The sequence below is a fragment of the Chionomys nivalis genome, chromosome 5, assembly GCF_950005125.1.
Source record: "Chionomys nivalis chromosome 5, mChiNiv1.1, whole genome shotgun sequence".
Classification (NCBI taxonomy): domain Eukaryota; kingdom Metazoa; phylum Chordata; class Mammalia; order Rodentia; family Cricetidae; genus Chionomys; species Chionomys nivalis.
In genome coordinates this window covers 33,993,750-34,008,515 of record NC_080090.1, presented here as the reverse complement: position 1 = coordinate 34,008,515, position 14,766 = coordinate 33,993,750, and the positions used below count along the sequence as shown (strand labels likewise).

At 40.4% G+C, this 14,766-nt stretch overlaps 1 protein-coding gene across 6 annotated transcripts in view; it reads left to right on the top strand.

Annotated features, from left to right (window-relative positions):
• Shld2 (shieldin complex subunit 2) overlaps positions 1 to 14,535 on the top strand; it is an 88,174-nt gene extending 73,639 nt beyond the window's left edge. For all 6 annotated transcript variants that reach the window (XM_057770764.1, XM_057770758.1, XM_057770763.1 and 3 more), the window contains 4 exons: positions 1,087 to 1,293; positions 6,122 to 6,350; positions 12,351 to 12,466; positions 13,688 to 14,535. In XM_057770764.1, coding sequence (XP_057626747.1) covers positions 1,087 to 1,293; positions 6,122 to 6,350; positions 12,351 to 12,466; positions 13,688 to 13,929 — 794 coding nt within the window. In that variant the 3' untranslated portion in view covers positions 13,930 to 14,535. The remainder of the gene's footprint in view (positions 1 to 1,086; positions 1,294 to 6,121; positions 6,351 to 12,350; positions 12,467 to 13,687) is intronic.
• The last annotated feature ends 231 nt before the right edge of the window (positions 14,536 to 14,766 follow it).

The window sequence follows — 14,766 nt, the reverse complement described above, 5'->3', positions numbered from 1 at the left end:
TTGTAGACTGTTTAAAATAACACAAAGGAAAGATGTGATGGCTAATCTTCATTGTCAACCTGACTCATCTGGGTAGATGCAATCTCAGTTGAAGAATGGCCCCATTTTTTTGGTCTTTGGGAAATTTCTGGATTGCTAATTGATGTAGGAGAACCTACCCCTGTGAAATTTCTAACCATGCCGGCCTGTTCTGTACAGGAAACCTGGGAGCAATTCTGTAGATAGTGATCTTCTGCATCTGCTTCAAGTTCCTGCCTTGAATCTTTGCCTTTGCTTTCCTTAATGATAGACTGTTATCTTGTAAAATAAAATCCCCCCCCCCAAAAAAAATTATACTAAGGAAAAAGGAAATTTCTCAGCACAATTGTTTTCCTGATAACTAGTTATAGGCTGTGGTAGAAGAACTGTGTTTAGTTTCTAGCACCCATCCAATATCTATCTAATGATGCTGTCTATACAGAAAAACCCTGTTTCAAAAAAAAAAAAAAAAAAAAAGAAAGAAAGAAAGAAAGAAAAATCTTATATTTAAAAAAAAATCTGGGCTTCTTAAAAATACTAATTTAACTAGTATTTTTAATTGTTAATATTAATAAAGGCCTCAATGTAGAATTTCTTATATGGACATATTTGTCAATTCTGAACAGAAACAAAACAACAAAAATCAGTTTTTACTGAGGGAATTAGAATACCACACATTTCATTGTCCTAAAAAAAAAACTCAACTAGTTAACAAAAAACCTCTATATATCTCAAAATGAGAATGTGCTGTTCTAAAAGGCAATTGTTTAGAGGGTCCAAGAAATTAGAAAAGATTACTAAACAATATCTAGCCAGGTGTGGTGGTGCACACATCTAATTCCAGTGCTTGGAGGAGTAAGAGTTCAGAGCCAGCATGGACTCTATAGAGAGATAATTTGTAGCTTTTAAATTCAATTGCTTTAATCACACAGTTATATTTTGTCTGTTTTGCCCAAATTCTTTAGTGATAAAATTGTGTTTAGCTGATTTAGTTAGGTTAGTCTACTTAATCTGATTCTGAGCAGAGACTTCTTATTTTGGTGACATTTTTTTGTTTGTTTGTTTAAGATTGTATCTGGGAATTTAAGTACCTTTTTGTTCAACGCAATTGCATACTAGAAAACTTAGAGTTGCACACAACACTGTGGTCATCCTGTGAGTGCCTGTTCGATGATGATACAAGAGCAATTTCATTTAAAGCAAAATTTCAAAAAAGCATACCCTCCTTTGTCAAGACATCAGACTTAGCAACCCACCTAAAGGATAAATATTCAGGTATGGTCTTTACATATGTAAAATGTTTCTCGTCTTAGTATAAGCAAAGAGGCTGCCATTTCTGAGAATATATATAATTAAATATGGAAATAAAATGTAGCTGGGCAGTGGTGGTATACTCTTTTAATCCCAGCACTCAAGAGGCAGAGGCAGGCAGATCTATAGAGTAAGATCTCTTTCAGTTCAAGGCCAGCCTGGTCTGTAGAGTAGGTTCCAGGGCAGCCAGGACTGTTACACAGAGAGACCCTGTCTTGAATCCCACCCCCCAAAAGAAAGTGAAATCTAGATCTCTACAAATAGCTGAACCAGATTTTGATTTCTTAGTCTTCTGCTTCTAACTATTTTTATTTTAAACTATTAAGGAACACCTGATATTTTCACGCATAATTATGCTTTAGTCTTTAAACAGGGTCTCATTATAAAGCTTACCCTGACCTCCAACTCATGATCCTCCTGCTCTTGGCCACTCCAGGGCTGGGATTGCAGGTGTATACCACCATCCTAGGCTCTGAGATTTTCATTGTTGAAAGGTTTTAACTGTAAATTCAATGTATTTAATAGATACAGAGCTGTTAAGATTATCTGCTTGTTGAGTGAATTTTTGTTTGTAGTTTTCACGAAATTTGTTCCTTTAAATTATTGACATAGCAAAAATTATTGATGCACATTGATAAGTTATTGATAAGTCATTCTCCTACTATTCTTTTGAATATTGTTAGACTAGGTAATGCTGTCAGTCTTACCTGATAGTAGTAGTTGGTTCACTCCGTTCTGTATTTTATTCATTTTACTGATTGTAATCACCGTTTGGTTTCAGTGATTTTTGTTTTCTCTTTTCTTCACCTTTCTTCTGGTATTAATTCTTTTTTTCTACCTGCTTGGGTTTTGCTTTTTCTCATTTGAGATGGCAATTGAGATCCCCGCCCCCACCATTGTGGACCATTAATACCGTGAATTTCCTGTGCAGTAAAGAGTCTGGGTTTGCCAACGCTCTATGAGTTGTGAGCTTTTCTCCTTTGGCTGCTAAAAGACACCATTCCCATCCCTGTGGGAGCTCTGGGAATTGTTCTGGCCATGTAGACTTAGTCAAGATGTCCAAGGGGCCCAGACACTAGCGCCGTGGCCCAGGTCATATCAGATTCTGGCATACAAAGAATGCTCTTACCATTCTGAGATACCTAGAGTGTTAGGAACTATGTGCCAGGAGTGTGTGTGTTTATAACAAGATGGAAGTATAAATGTAGTCCTTGTTCCACTTTGACCAAATGGTAGATCAGCTCTCACTAGTCATGTTAATTCATATATGTATTGTGCTGATTAGTCTTCACTGTCAGTTTGACTGGATTTAGATGCACCTAGGTGACATAACCCGGATGTGTCTGTGACATTTCCATAGAAGGTTAACTAAGGAAGGAACATACACCCTGAATGTGGGCAGCACCATCCTATGGTTTCAAGTCCTGACTGAATAAAAATGGAAAAAGGAGAAAGTGAGCTGAGCCCCAGCACCCATCTTCCTGAGGATGCAGTGTGCGAGCTGCCTAGCTCCTATTCTCATGCCGTCCCTTTAGCCGAGTGCAGTCTTTGAACTCTGAATGAAGAATAAATAATCCCTTCTTTCCTCAGTTGCTGTTTGTCTGGTATGTAGCCACAGTGATGGGAAAATAACTAATATGTGTGTCTGTGCTTTCTGGGATGCAAGTATAGACTAGCCCTGCTGCGTCATCTAACTGAGCTAAGAAAAATGCAAGAACAGAATGAAATGAACAAAAGCATTTCAGTTGAAAATAATAACTTTATTCTTAGAAAATAACTCGATATAAGAAATGCTACTTGAGGCCTTTATTAATATTAACAATTAAGCCGGGCGGTGGTGGCACACACCTTTAATCCCAGCACTCGGGAGGCAGAGGCAGGCGGATCTCTGTGAGTTCGAGTCCAGCCTGGTCTACAAGAGCTAGTTCCAGGACAGGAACCAAAAGCTATGGAGAAACCCTGTCTCGAAAATCAAAAAAAAAAAAAAAAAAAAAAAAAAAAAAAAAAAAAACCCAAAAAAACCACAATTAAAAATACTAGTTACATTAGTATTTTTAAGAAGCCCAGATTTTTAAAAATGTAAGCTTTTCTTCCTTCCTTTCTTTTTCTCTTCTTTCTTTCTTTCTTTCTTTCTTTCTTTCTTTCTTTCTTTTTTTTTGACAGGGTTTTTCTGTATAACAGCCCTGGTTGTCCTGGAATCCTCTTTGTAGACCAGGCTGGCCTCAAACTCACAGAAATTCACCTGCCTCTGCCTCCTGAGTGCTGTGATTAAAGGCGTGCACCATCACCCTCCAGCAAATACAGCTTTTATAGTGATACCTTTTATGCCACTTTCAAACTTGAAGTTGTTGTGGCAAAGTAGAGTCCATATTTACACTAAGTGGTGAAATCTTGGGTAATGAAGGCTTATATAAATTTTTAAACTGGGTTTACCCTCAAAATTCCATAGAACCACAGAGATGGCTGCCATAGGAAGGAAGGCCATAGTAGGCAGCAAGGGGCTGTGCCACTTTGCAGTTTTTATTTGTTTCTGTGGAGGAGTCAACTTTATCTACTGCTTATACAAGATAATGACCTGTTAGGATCACTACCTAGAATTAGACTTAAAAATAAAAATAAGCAACCGTAGCAGATGAGGTGGCCACAGAACTAATGATTAGTGGTAGCAAAGATACAGCCTCACTAGCTTGGGGATGATGCTGAGCATTGGGAATGTTTTTAGAAATTCTGGGGTATTTGGTACCCATTGGGTACCCAACTGTACTGTTGTAGCCAGCCTTTGATAGGGTGTATTCAAAAGGCCTCTTCAGCCCTTTTCATTCTCTGATGGTCAGTCACAAGAACAGGCATGTGGTTTCTGTCCTTGTTTGTTTAAATATGAAGATGGAAAGAGAACATGCAAGAATGAGCAACTTTTCATAGCCTGTTTTTTTTTTTCCATTAAATAAAAGGGAAGAGAAAGAGGCTCTCAAGCTGGCGAGATGTTGTAAGTTTGTCTTCCTACTGCCACAGCCAGAGAAGGGCGGCTCCTTGTAAAGAGCTGAGCATACCCAACACCCAGTGTCTCCGACAGGAGGCAGAACTTAGTGCCCAGCATTCTAGAATACCCCTGAAAAGCAAAGTCCACTTTTACAGTGGCCTCTTCCGAATTTTTGAAAGAGAAATGCAAGGTTGTAAAGTGATTATATGAAAAGTCTTCTGAAATCACTGCGTTTTTCCATTTTTGTGTGTGTGTGATTGAACATAGCTGTGAGAAACAGTAATGCTGATTCTTCTACAGCTTATAAACTATGTGGCCACTCCCACTAACCTATGTAGAGATACATGGCCTGAATGATGAAATGATGAAAGCATTTCCGGGCTCCCAGACACTCAGACAAATCAAGGATATTAAGGAGAGCCACCACTATTGAACCCCAAAAGAGAGAGCCAAGACACCGAGCAGGTACTAACATGATACATCTTGATCTATAATTTGTGAGAGGATCATGATGGTTAATCTTGATTGCTTTAAAAAGCACTAGGAATTTAGTGAAGTGCCACTCTGCATGTGTCTGTGGGATTTTTCCAAAGACAATTAACCAAGGGAAGGCTTGTTCTGTGTGGCGATATTTTATTTGTACTTTAATAAATAGAGCTTGCCTGAAGATCAGAATGTAAAGCTCTCATAGAGGCCACGGAGTGGTGGCACACACCTTTAATCCTAGGACCTGGGAGACAGAGGCAGATGAATCTCTTTGAGTTCAAGGCTACCTAGGGCTACACAAGATCGATCCAGAAACAGATCCAGGTGTTGATGGTTCACACCTTTAATCCCAGTGTTTGGAGTCATACGCCTTTTATCCTAGCACTAGGGAGCTGGAGATAGGAGTGATATGGGTGGGCGGAGAGAGAAATATAAAGGGGAAGGACAGGAACTCACTGAAGTGTATAGTGTCTAAGGATTTGTGGAGACAGGATCACGCTCTTTCGGTGTGAAGATTTGGTAGGGATATACGGTCTCTGTAGTGGCTGGCTGCTTTTCTTTTCTGATCTTCAGCTTGAACCCCAGTATCTGTCTTGGGTTTTTATTATTCGTGCTACATTTCCAACTGTGGTGGCAGCATCTCGTTGGCCAGGGTCTAGATGGTAGAAAAGGGAAAGGAAAACTAGCTCCAGCATTCTCCCTGTTTTCTGGTTGCCATGATGTGAGCTACCCTGCTCTGTGTCCTCTCCACCATGCCTGCACTGAGACCTCGGAACCCCTGAGCCCGAGTACATCTTCCTGCCTTTAAATTATGTCACATGTTTTGTTTCAGTGATGGAAAGATGACTAACAAAAAACAAAACAAAACACAAGTGTGCAAGCTTAAAGACACCTTTAAATGAGTATGGGGAGGAGAAGGATGTTCAGATAGAGTCATAGGATAGACTCTATGCAGAAAGGGGAAAATAAGTTAGGATCCAAAGATCGTAGTGGATAGAGTAGATATTCAGTATATATGTAATGAATAGATTGTTAGATGAGTTGACATGCTTGAGGTTACAGTGAATGAAAAAGAAACCATTCTCTCCCATCCATTCCTTTCAGAATGGTCACGTAGACTCACTCAGGTTCAGGCAAATTGTCCGTTATGTTCTAGGTTCTTTATGGAAGCCCTAAGTGAGTTGAGATTCTCTAGGAAGGGATGAATTCCAAGAACGACCTTGGTTGTAGCCTATACCTAAGTGACTGTTAACACACCACATTGCTTGCTGTGTTTGTCAAAGATATTGTTGGCTCTAGTAACTATAATATTTCCTTTTTATATAGGAGTGGTTCTGATTAAAGCCAAGGTTTCAGAGCTGGTGTTTGCTGTCACAGCAGCTCAGAAGATAGCTCTAAATGCTCGCAGTTCCCTGAAGCATATCTTCTCTTCTCTTCCCAACATTACATATGCTGGCTGTGCACAGTGTGGCTCGGAACTAGAGACAGATGAGAACAGGATCTACAGACAGTGTCTGAGCTGCTTGCCATTTGCTAGGAAGAAAACATTCTATAGGTAAGGAAACAAAGGGTGATGTTTTGTTAATTTGATGGAAAATATTTATTGCATAGGACTGGAAGTGACGAAAAGTTCAAATACCAATCTTTTATAATATAATTAATTGAGAGCTTAAGCAGGAGAATGAAATTTCCCTGAGAGACAAATACCAATTTTTGAAAGCATAATTTCCCAGTAATGGATAAGATTATTTTAAAGAATTATCTGGATCTAATTGTCTTAAAACAGGTATACTGAAGACTTTGTTCACTTTTAATCAACAGCTGACTGTTCCATCATAACTCATTGCCCCATCTTGGTATCTAGTGACACTGTAAAGGTTAAAAGTGTGATGTGACCCTTCTGTGAGTTATTTGCAGAGGCCGGGGAATATTTGTTTAGCCTTCAGTGTTTCATTTTCTTACCTTTACTTTAGACGTGAAAGACAGCTAGTCAATATATGTTCATTGGTAAAATTGTTGTTAGCTCAGTGAGAAGCACACGGCTTTCAGATAGTGTTCAAAGTCTTGGATAGTCATTGTTTCATAGCCATAAAATTGCATTCATTGCCTGTTATTTCCAAATATTGAAGTCTATCAAAAGTAAATACATGTGTATTCCATACTTTTATTTATTTATTTATTTTTGTGTTGTTGTGGACAGGGTCTTGTTAGGTAACCCAGGCTAGTCTCAAACTCCTAATACTCCTAAGTGATGTGCAGTGTGCCCGTGAAGGTCATATACAGAAACTTGGTCAGAAGCCTTAGTTCTCTTTGCAGATCCTGATGTTTGTTAGAAGCGAGTGAATGAAGCTGGGCCTGTGCTACACATGCGTGCAGCCCCAGTAATTGGGAGATTAGTGTGGGAGCTCAGGTTCAAGGTCAGCCAGGACTACACAGCGAGACCTTGTCTGGTTTTTGTTTTTCATTTTTTTTTAAGATAGGGTTTTGCTGTAGCTTTGGAGCCTGTCCTGGGACTAGCTTTTGTAGACCAGGCTGGCCTCGAACTCACGGAGATCCGCCTACCACTGCCTCCCGAGTGCTGGGATTAATGGCGTGCGCCACCACTGCTCAGCTCAGAATTGTCTTAGTCTGGTTTCCCTACCTATACTTCCTGCTTGGCTACCTACTCCAATCAACATTTTATTAAACTAATACAAGTAACAAATTTTACAGTGTACAAAAGTATTATGCCACAAAAATTCATGCCTTGTAATTTGTAGTTAATTGTATATTTTCTTTGTAAAATGTTTTTATTGAGCAGTAAGTCACATGTCACCATAGAGGTTCACACATGGTATGTGTACATGTGGTACCCATATACACATAATAAAAATGTAAGTATTTTAACTCTATAATTTAATGATTACAGTGCATCCACAGGACTACAGACCCATTCTCCTTAGCAGTCATTCTACTCCTCACGGTGGAAACAGCTAACCTACTTTCTGTTGCTGTAGATTTGCCTGACCTGAGCATTTCACACAGTGCTCACATAACGTGGGATCTTTTGTGACTGGCCTCTCACACAGTGTTCTCAAAGTTCATCTATGTTATGGACTGTGTCCATACTTTAAATTTTTATTTATTATTATTATGTATGTGATACGTATGTGTCCATGTCATGGAGGTAGGAGGACAGCTTTGTGGAGTTGGGTTCTCTACTTCTGTGGCGACCCAGTTAGCTTTCTGTTGTTGTGATAATCAGCACCATGACCAAAAGCAACTCAGAGAAGCAAGGGTCTCTTGGGTTATACTTCCAGGTAACTGGTCATCAGTAAGAGAAGTCAGGTCAGGAACTCAAACCAGATCAGAAGCAGAAACTATGGAGGGACGCTGCTGACTGGCTCCTTAGCCTCTGCCGAGGTAACTTTCATAGACAGCACAAGACCCCTGCCTGGAGATGGTACCCACAGGCATGCTCATAGCCCATAGACCAACCTGATGGAAACTCCCTCAGATAGATCACTCTGGGCTGTGTCAAGTTGATAGTTTAAGCTCACTAGGAGACATAGAGTCAAGCACAGCAAGTACCTTCATCCTCAGAGCCATCTTGCTGGCCCTAAATTATTTTTTCATACAAGTGTTTTTTTTTATATTTATTTATTTATTATGTGTACAGCATTCCTTCCATGTGTGCCCGCAAGCCAGAAGGGGGGCGTCAGGTCTCACTATAGACGGTTGTGAGCCACCATGTGGTTGCTGGGAATTGAACTCAGGACCTCTGGAAGAGCAGTCAGTGCTCTTAACCACTGAGCCATCTCTCCAGCCCACAAGTGTTTTATTATTTGCCTAATTATTGAAGAAATATTTGAGTTTAGCTTCATATCAAATACTTTCTTTGAGATTTTTACTTTGAAAGCTAATGTGAATAGTATCAAATTATGAGAAAATGAATATGGTCTTCTTTAGTACTCATTTATTAATAGCAACTGAATTATATGTCTTTTGTCAGCTTTATTTTGTTTTAATTTTTTTCAGAAATATTAGCATGTCTGCAGTTATCTGTGTGTCTACATAATTATATATCTCTATAATCAGTCTGTACATCTGTATCTATCTTAATATTCTTGTGGAAAATCACTTTGTTCCAACAGTCTTGGTAGCTTACATTCTATAACCAAATATAACAAAAAAATTTTCCTGTTTTTTCCCCTCTGAAGAAGAAATTTCCTCTTTCCCCAGAGGAGTATTGGCAGTATTCTTATACTTTCCTGAGCCCAGCTCTTTATGATAGGTTCATGCTTTCCTTTTTCCATTTAGTTTTTATTTCTTTTATTTTATGTGTATGAGTATTTTGCCTACATATGTGTTCCTGGTTCCTGCTGTTGTGTTGATATCCTGGAACTGGAGTCTTGTATTGTTGGAGGCAAAGAGAACAAGTACCTTTGACTGCCGAGCCATCTCCTCACTCCGAGCCTCTGATCTTCTGTGATGGGCTCTGATATGATTGGCCCTGGAATGTTAGCTTTCTCCATGGAAAGTGGTGGCTGAAGACTTGCAGTAGATACTAGATTGAAGTCCTGGGAGGTGCTGGGGCCTTAGTCATAAGCAGTGGAAAACAGATTGCTTCTGAAGAGAAGTGTAAGATGATGTTTTATAGGGTGTAAGCCTAGAAGCAGCCAGCTAAGAGATGCTAGACTAGGTGGAGTTGGTCATACCTAGTTAGGTGGCACTGGTCAAAATTGGTCCTGGTTTGGCAGGATCAACACTCAAAAATACGTTGGCTAGAGCTGGTTGAGATGTAGGTGTGGAATGCAGTCAGGCAATATAAACTGTTCTGGGTCTTCATGAAGCCAGGGACAGCGGCCTTTGCGATACAAGCAGTGCTTGAGGCTTGTCCAGGAGTGGGAGAGGCAATGGTACTAACTTGATCTTCCCAGATTGGGGCAGTTCTTGCTGGAATGGAGATGGACACACCTTTTCACATCGCTCTCTGATGTCTGTCTTTGCCTGGGGTTTTCTCAAAACTTTCCCCATCAGGTGGGATTTGATGGCTGGGGAAGGTTGGAGATTTGGGGCGCTGTTGGTTTCTCAGAGCCTGGGAGGAAGAGTGTTCTTTTCACTCTTCTTTTCCAGTGCATGGAAGACTTGCAGTGATTCCAGCATGTGCCTATTTTAGTGGGCTCAAGGCTAAAGCCCCTATGGCTGAGGTCAGATGGGTTCCTCTTCCTTCTTGTCTTGCAAATGGTCAGCTTCTCATCTGCCTGGACTTTGTTCCTTGACTGCTTACATTCTTGGTTCTTAGAGCTGTTTTCTCTGGTCCTTTTGGCCTTTCTTGTCCACAGCAGAAAACTAAGCAAAGGCAGCTTTCGGAACTTGGCTGTCAGAGAACTTGGCCATGTTCCAGGGAGCCCTATCACTGTCCATAGCTCTTACCCATAGCTACTTCTCCCTCCAGCACACACACTGCGCCCTGGTACAGGGTTTTTGCTGCAGCCAGCGCAGCCAGGATTGCTGAGACTGGCGGGGGGTGCCGGAATTGAGACACGGAGACTTCTTTTTAGGTGGAAGAACAGCAGCCTTTATTTTGCCCAGCAACCTTTTATACCTCTACTCCTGTGGAGACCCACCGGTCAGAAAGAACACAAACATCTTTGTCAATTACAGACCACAAGGAAGTTCTGCTGTCAGTCAGGGGGAGTGAGGGCAGCTGGATCACAACAGTTTTGGTCTGAGTAGTCATCAAGAGGCTCAGAGGCCAGAGGCCTATCCTTATCCTTGGTCTTCCTGACCTGATCACAGGGGCTCTTTATGAGGTGTGACTTTTCTTTACCCATATTACCTCAATGACTGCTGTGGGATCTTCAGGTTTTTTTTTTTCTTTTTTGACAGTTTCATGTATCCCAGGTTTGTCTTGAATTTGCTGTGTAACTGAGATACAGTGGCTTTCACGTCTGATTCTCTTGTCTCTGCTTCCCAAGTTCTGGGATTATAGGTGTGCATCATCATGCCTCGTTTCTGTGGTTTTGGGGATTGAATCTAGGATTTATGTATGCTAGGCAAGCATGCTAACTGAGATACATCCTTAGCACAGTACTTTGTTTTTATTGCAAAGTAATATTCTAATATATATGTATATATATATATCCTATATTATTCATGCATTCATAAGTTGATGAAAATTGGAGTTGTTTTCTCCTTGGGGGCGCTGTGAACATATGTGTACATGTTTTTATGAAGACATAGTTTTCACAAATTTGGGTATGTGCCCCAGAATGTATTTGCTGTTATGTATGTGTTAGCTACTTACGGCATGGCCAAGCTGTTTTCCAAAGCAGTCGTGCAATTTTACATCTTACTGGGAAGCAATGTGAGGGTCACACTCTCTTCACATCCTTGATACTGCGTTAAGTCTCAGTTTTAATTTCTGTTGCTTGAGTTTTTGGTGTCAGATATAAGAAAGGTGTCTTTCTTAAGCCAGGGTCATGGAGATTTATACCTATAGTTTCTTTCAAAGGCTTAATATTCTTAGCTGTTTATATTTAGATTTATAATTTGCCCTATATTTATAATTTTCCCTGTTTCAATACAGGTGGCATAAGAAAGAGTTCAATTTGCTTCTTTGCATAGTCATAATACTTGTTCTAGCATGATTTTTAAAAATTATTTTATTAATTTTTTGGCTAGTATACAAAGTAGTGGGTTTCATCATGGCTTCTTCAAATATTCGTAGTATTATATTTTGTTCTCATTCTGTCCTTTCCCCATATGCCTCTTCAAGCTTTTCCAGCTGATTCCCTTTCTTCATACAGCTAGTTCTCTCCTCTGCTTTTATAAATATATTTATTTAAAATCTTATCTTTAGTATACATGTATAGATAATTACATATATCAGATATATAAAACTTTAGCATGGTTCTCCAAATGTAATAAAATATGTGGTATTTGTCTTTCTGAATCTGGCCTCTTTTACTTAACATGATTTCCAATTGTATTTCTTTCCTGCATATGTGTCCAGCATGGTTTATTGAAAATATTATTCTGGGCCACCTTAGCAGCATTGTTGAAAAGAAAAGTCTAATCTTGGAGTTAGCTGTAAAGGTCAGCAGTGCAGCACTTGACCACCATGCATGAGCTCTGGTTTAGATCCATAGCCCCTAAGCAACAAAACCCAAATCCCAACCAACCAACCAACCAGAATAGTAGCAACAAGAAAATAAACAAAAACACACATGTACACACACATAAACAAACAAAACCCCGCTTCTTATAAAATTCCCTACATCCTTGGATGAAGGAGCCAGGTTTGTCTTTTCATGAGTGTAAACCAGCACATAGCACCGTCCATGGCTTTTCTAGAGACTCGGTTTGTGTTTGCTGAAATGGAGAATGGAAGGACAAAAGAGAGCAGAGAGCACGAGAGAGAATAAGAGCAAACAAGAGACAGAGACAAGCAGAGAGACACAACCTGGGATTACGCGGGTAAAGGGGTGAAATCTGTATCATGCTTTGTTTTCCTTCGCTAAATTCCTTTCTGCTCATGTGTCTGAGTCTAAATACTCTTATTTTTTTCTAGGCCGGCTTTAATGACCATAGTTGATGGAAGACATTGTACTTGTGTCCGTGTAGGGTCAAAGATGATGGAGCAGATTCTTCTCAACATCTCTCCAGATTGCCTCAACAGAGTGATAGGTAAAATAGCATCCACACCACACAGTTGTCCCATGGAGCTGTTCACGAGAGTAGTCACGACTGAAAGGGCACTATGTTGTAGATGAAGCTTTTCCCTGTCAGTATAAAAGTAGGAAGATAGTTGAGTTTGAGTGAAACATGAATGAAAGCTTACGTAAGTTGAAAGGTAAGATCTCTTTACATCTGTCTTCGTACATGGATGAAGGGAGGAAGCTCCTAGTTTCTTTAGCCCAAACTCCTAATTGGTCAGCAAAACACTAGGAATAGTAATTAAACAAATGGTAGTTAAATACTGGCAAACAGATGGATGTATAGCACCATGCCTGAAAGTGAGCTGTCATGGGAATGGAGTGTTAGGATCCTCTAAGATGCTCAGCTGTGATGCCGGGGGCAGTCAGACTAAGATGAGAGCAGACACACCTTCCTGTCGGATGATCATGTGTGCCCGTCCTCACTAGCCTCAGACTCCTTACGTGGACAAACTAATCCAGTTCCTTTGTTTTCTTAGTTTTGTAATAGTGGGCTGCTCTTCTTGTTAATAATGGGCTGAGCATCTAATCCAAAAATAGGAAACATAATGAATTTCATGTTTAGATTTGAGTCTTATCCCTAAGATACTTCATAATGTATGTACATTTTTTTAAATCTGATACTCCAAAATCTTCTGGTCCCAAGAACATTGGTTCAGAGATATTCAGCTTGTATATGTACTTAAAGCTGTGATTAAAAACTGTAGAAATACGAGTATGAGGCTTTTTCTGGTATGGGCATGCCCTTTCTAAAAATTTATGAGTTTTTATTCACCTGCATAGTTACACACAAGAAGATACCAAAAGAGGGCATTGGGTCCCCTGGAACTGGAGTCAGGAATGGTTGTGAGCGGCTGTGTGGGTGCAGGGAATTAAGCCCAGGTTCTCTGCAAGTACAGGTGCTCCCGACTGCTGAAGCCCAGTGCCATGCCCATCACTTTTTTCAGAAGCTGATGGCTGGAGCTGCTGTCGGGCTGAGCACGGCCTATGCTCGCTTCTGATGCTCAGTGGGAACCACACCTTGATCTTTCTAGACTTCCTTCAACAGCCTGAACTAGAAAGAGAGGCAGAGAACAAGAAGTTTAAGGTGTATGTGAAGGCTGAGGAACCAAGGGAAACAAGGAAAGCCTTCAGAATGTGTTTCTGTGAAGCTGAGAAGGGTCCTGAGTAGCATGTGTGTTTTCTTCCTCAGTACCTTCCTCAGAAGTCACCTACGGCTTGGTCGCCGCCGACTTGCTCCACTCCTTGTTGGCAGTCGGTGCAGAGCCTTGTGAGTTGAAGATCCAGAGCCTTTTCGAGTTGGATGAAAACAGCTACCCTTTGCAGCAGGATTTCTTCCTACTAGACTTCTGTCCTGATTCACGTAAGACGTGGAGCTTGGGACTTTCTCTGAGGTCAGAGGAGGACACAGACGGCATTCCAAGGAAGGAGTGATGAAATCATCTGTCTTCGGAATATTTATTTTTTATATGTTTATGAATTTTGCCTGCGTATAATTATGTACCATGTATGTGCCTGGTGCCCACAGAAGCCAGGAGAGGGTGCCAGATCCCCTGGGACCAGAGTAGAGTAGTATATGGTTGTGAGCTGCCGTATGGATTCTGAGAAAGCACTCATAACTGCTGAGCCATCTAACCCTATGGTCTGTGTTTCGAAATAAATGAAATGACAGGGCTTTTGCTTAGAGTTTTTAAAATAAATATTTTATATTGCACAATATAATTATACTAAATATATGTTAATTTTTAAGAGAGAATTCTGTGAAGCTTTTATTATTTGCTTTTTTGTTGGTATTCTTTTTATTCTGGAGAAATGATCTAGCAAAAAAGGCTAGAATTACGGGTCCCTCATTGTCATTTAATTTAGACCATGATGCATGAAGGCAATACATATTGAAGACATGTCCACATGTAAGACATTTCCTCACTTTCTGTTATAAAATTTGCATATTCTTTCTTATTTCTATCTTAAGAAGTTGCCAATGTGAACTAATTTCTTGATTTTAACTGTAGTTCTGGGCTGGGGCCATGATGCTCTTGGAGAGTAGCATGTATGTGCTATGCTGGGGACATGGTGCTGTTGGAGAGTAGCATGTATGTGCTGGGCTGGGGTCACAGTGCTGTTGGAGAGTAGCATGTATGTGCTATGCTGGGGACATGGTGCTGTTGGAGAGTAGCATGTATGTGCTATGCTGGGGACATGGTGCTGTTGGAGAGTAGCATGTATGTGCTATGCTGGGGACACGGTGCTGTTGGAGAGTAGCATGTATGT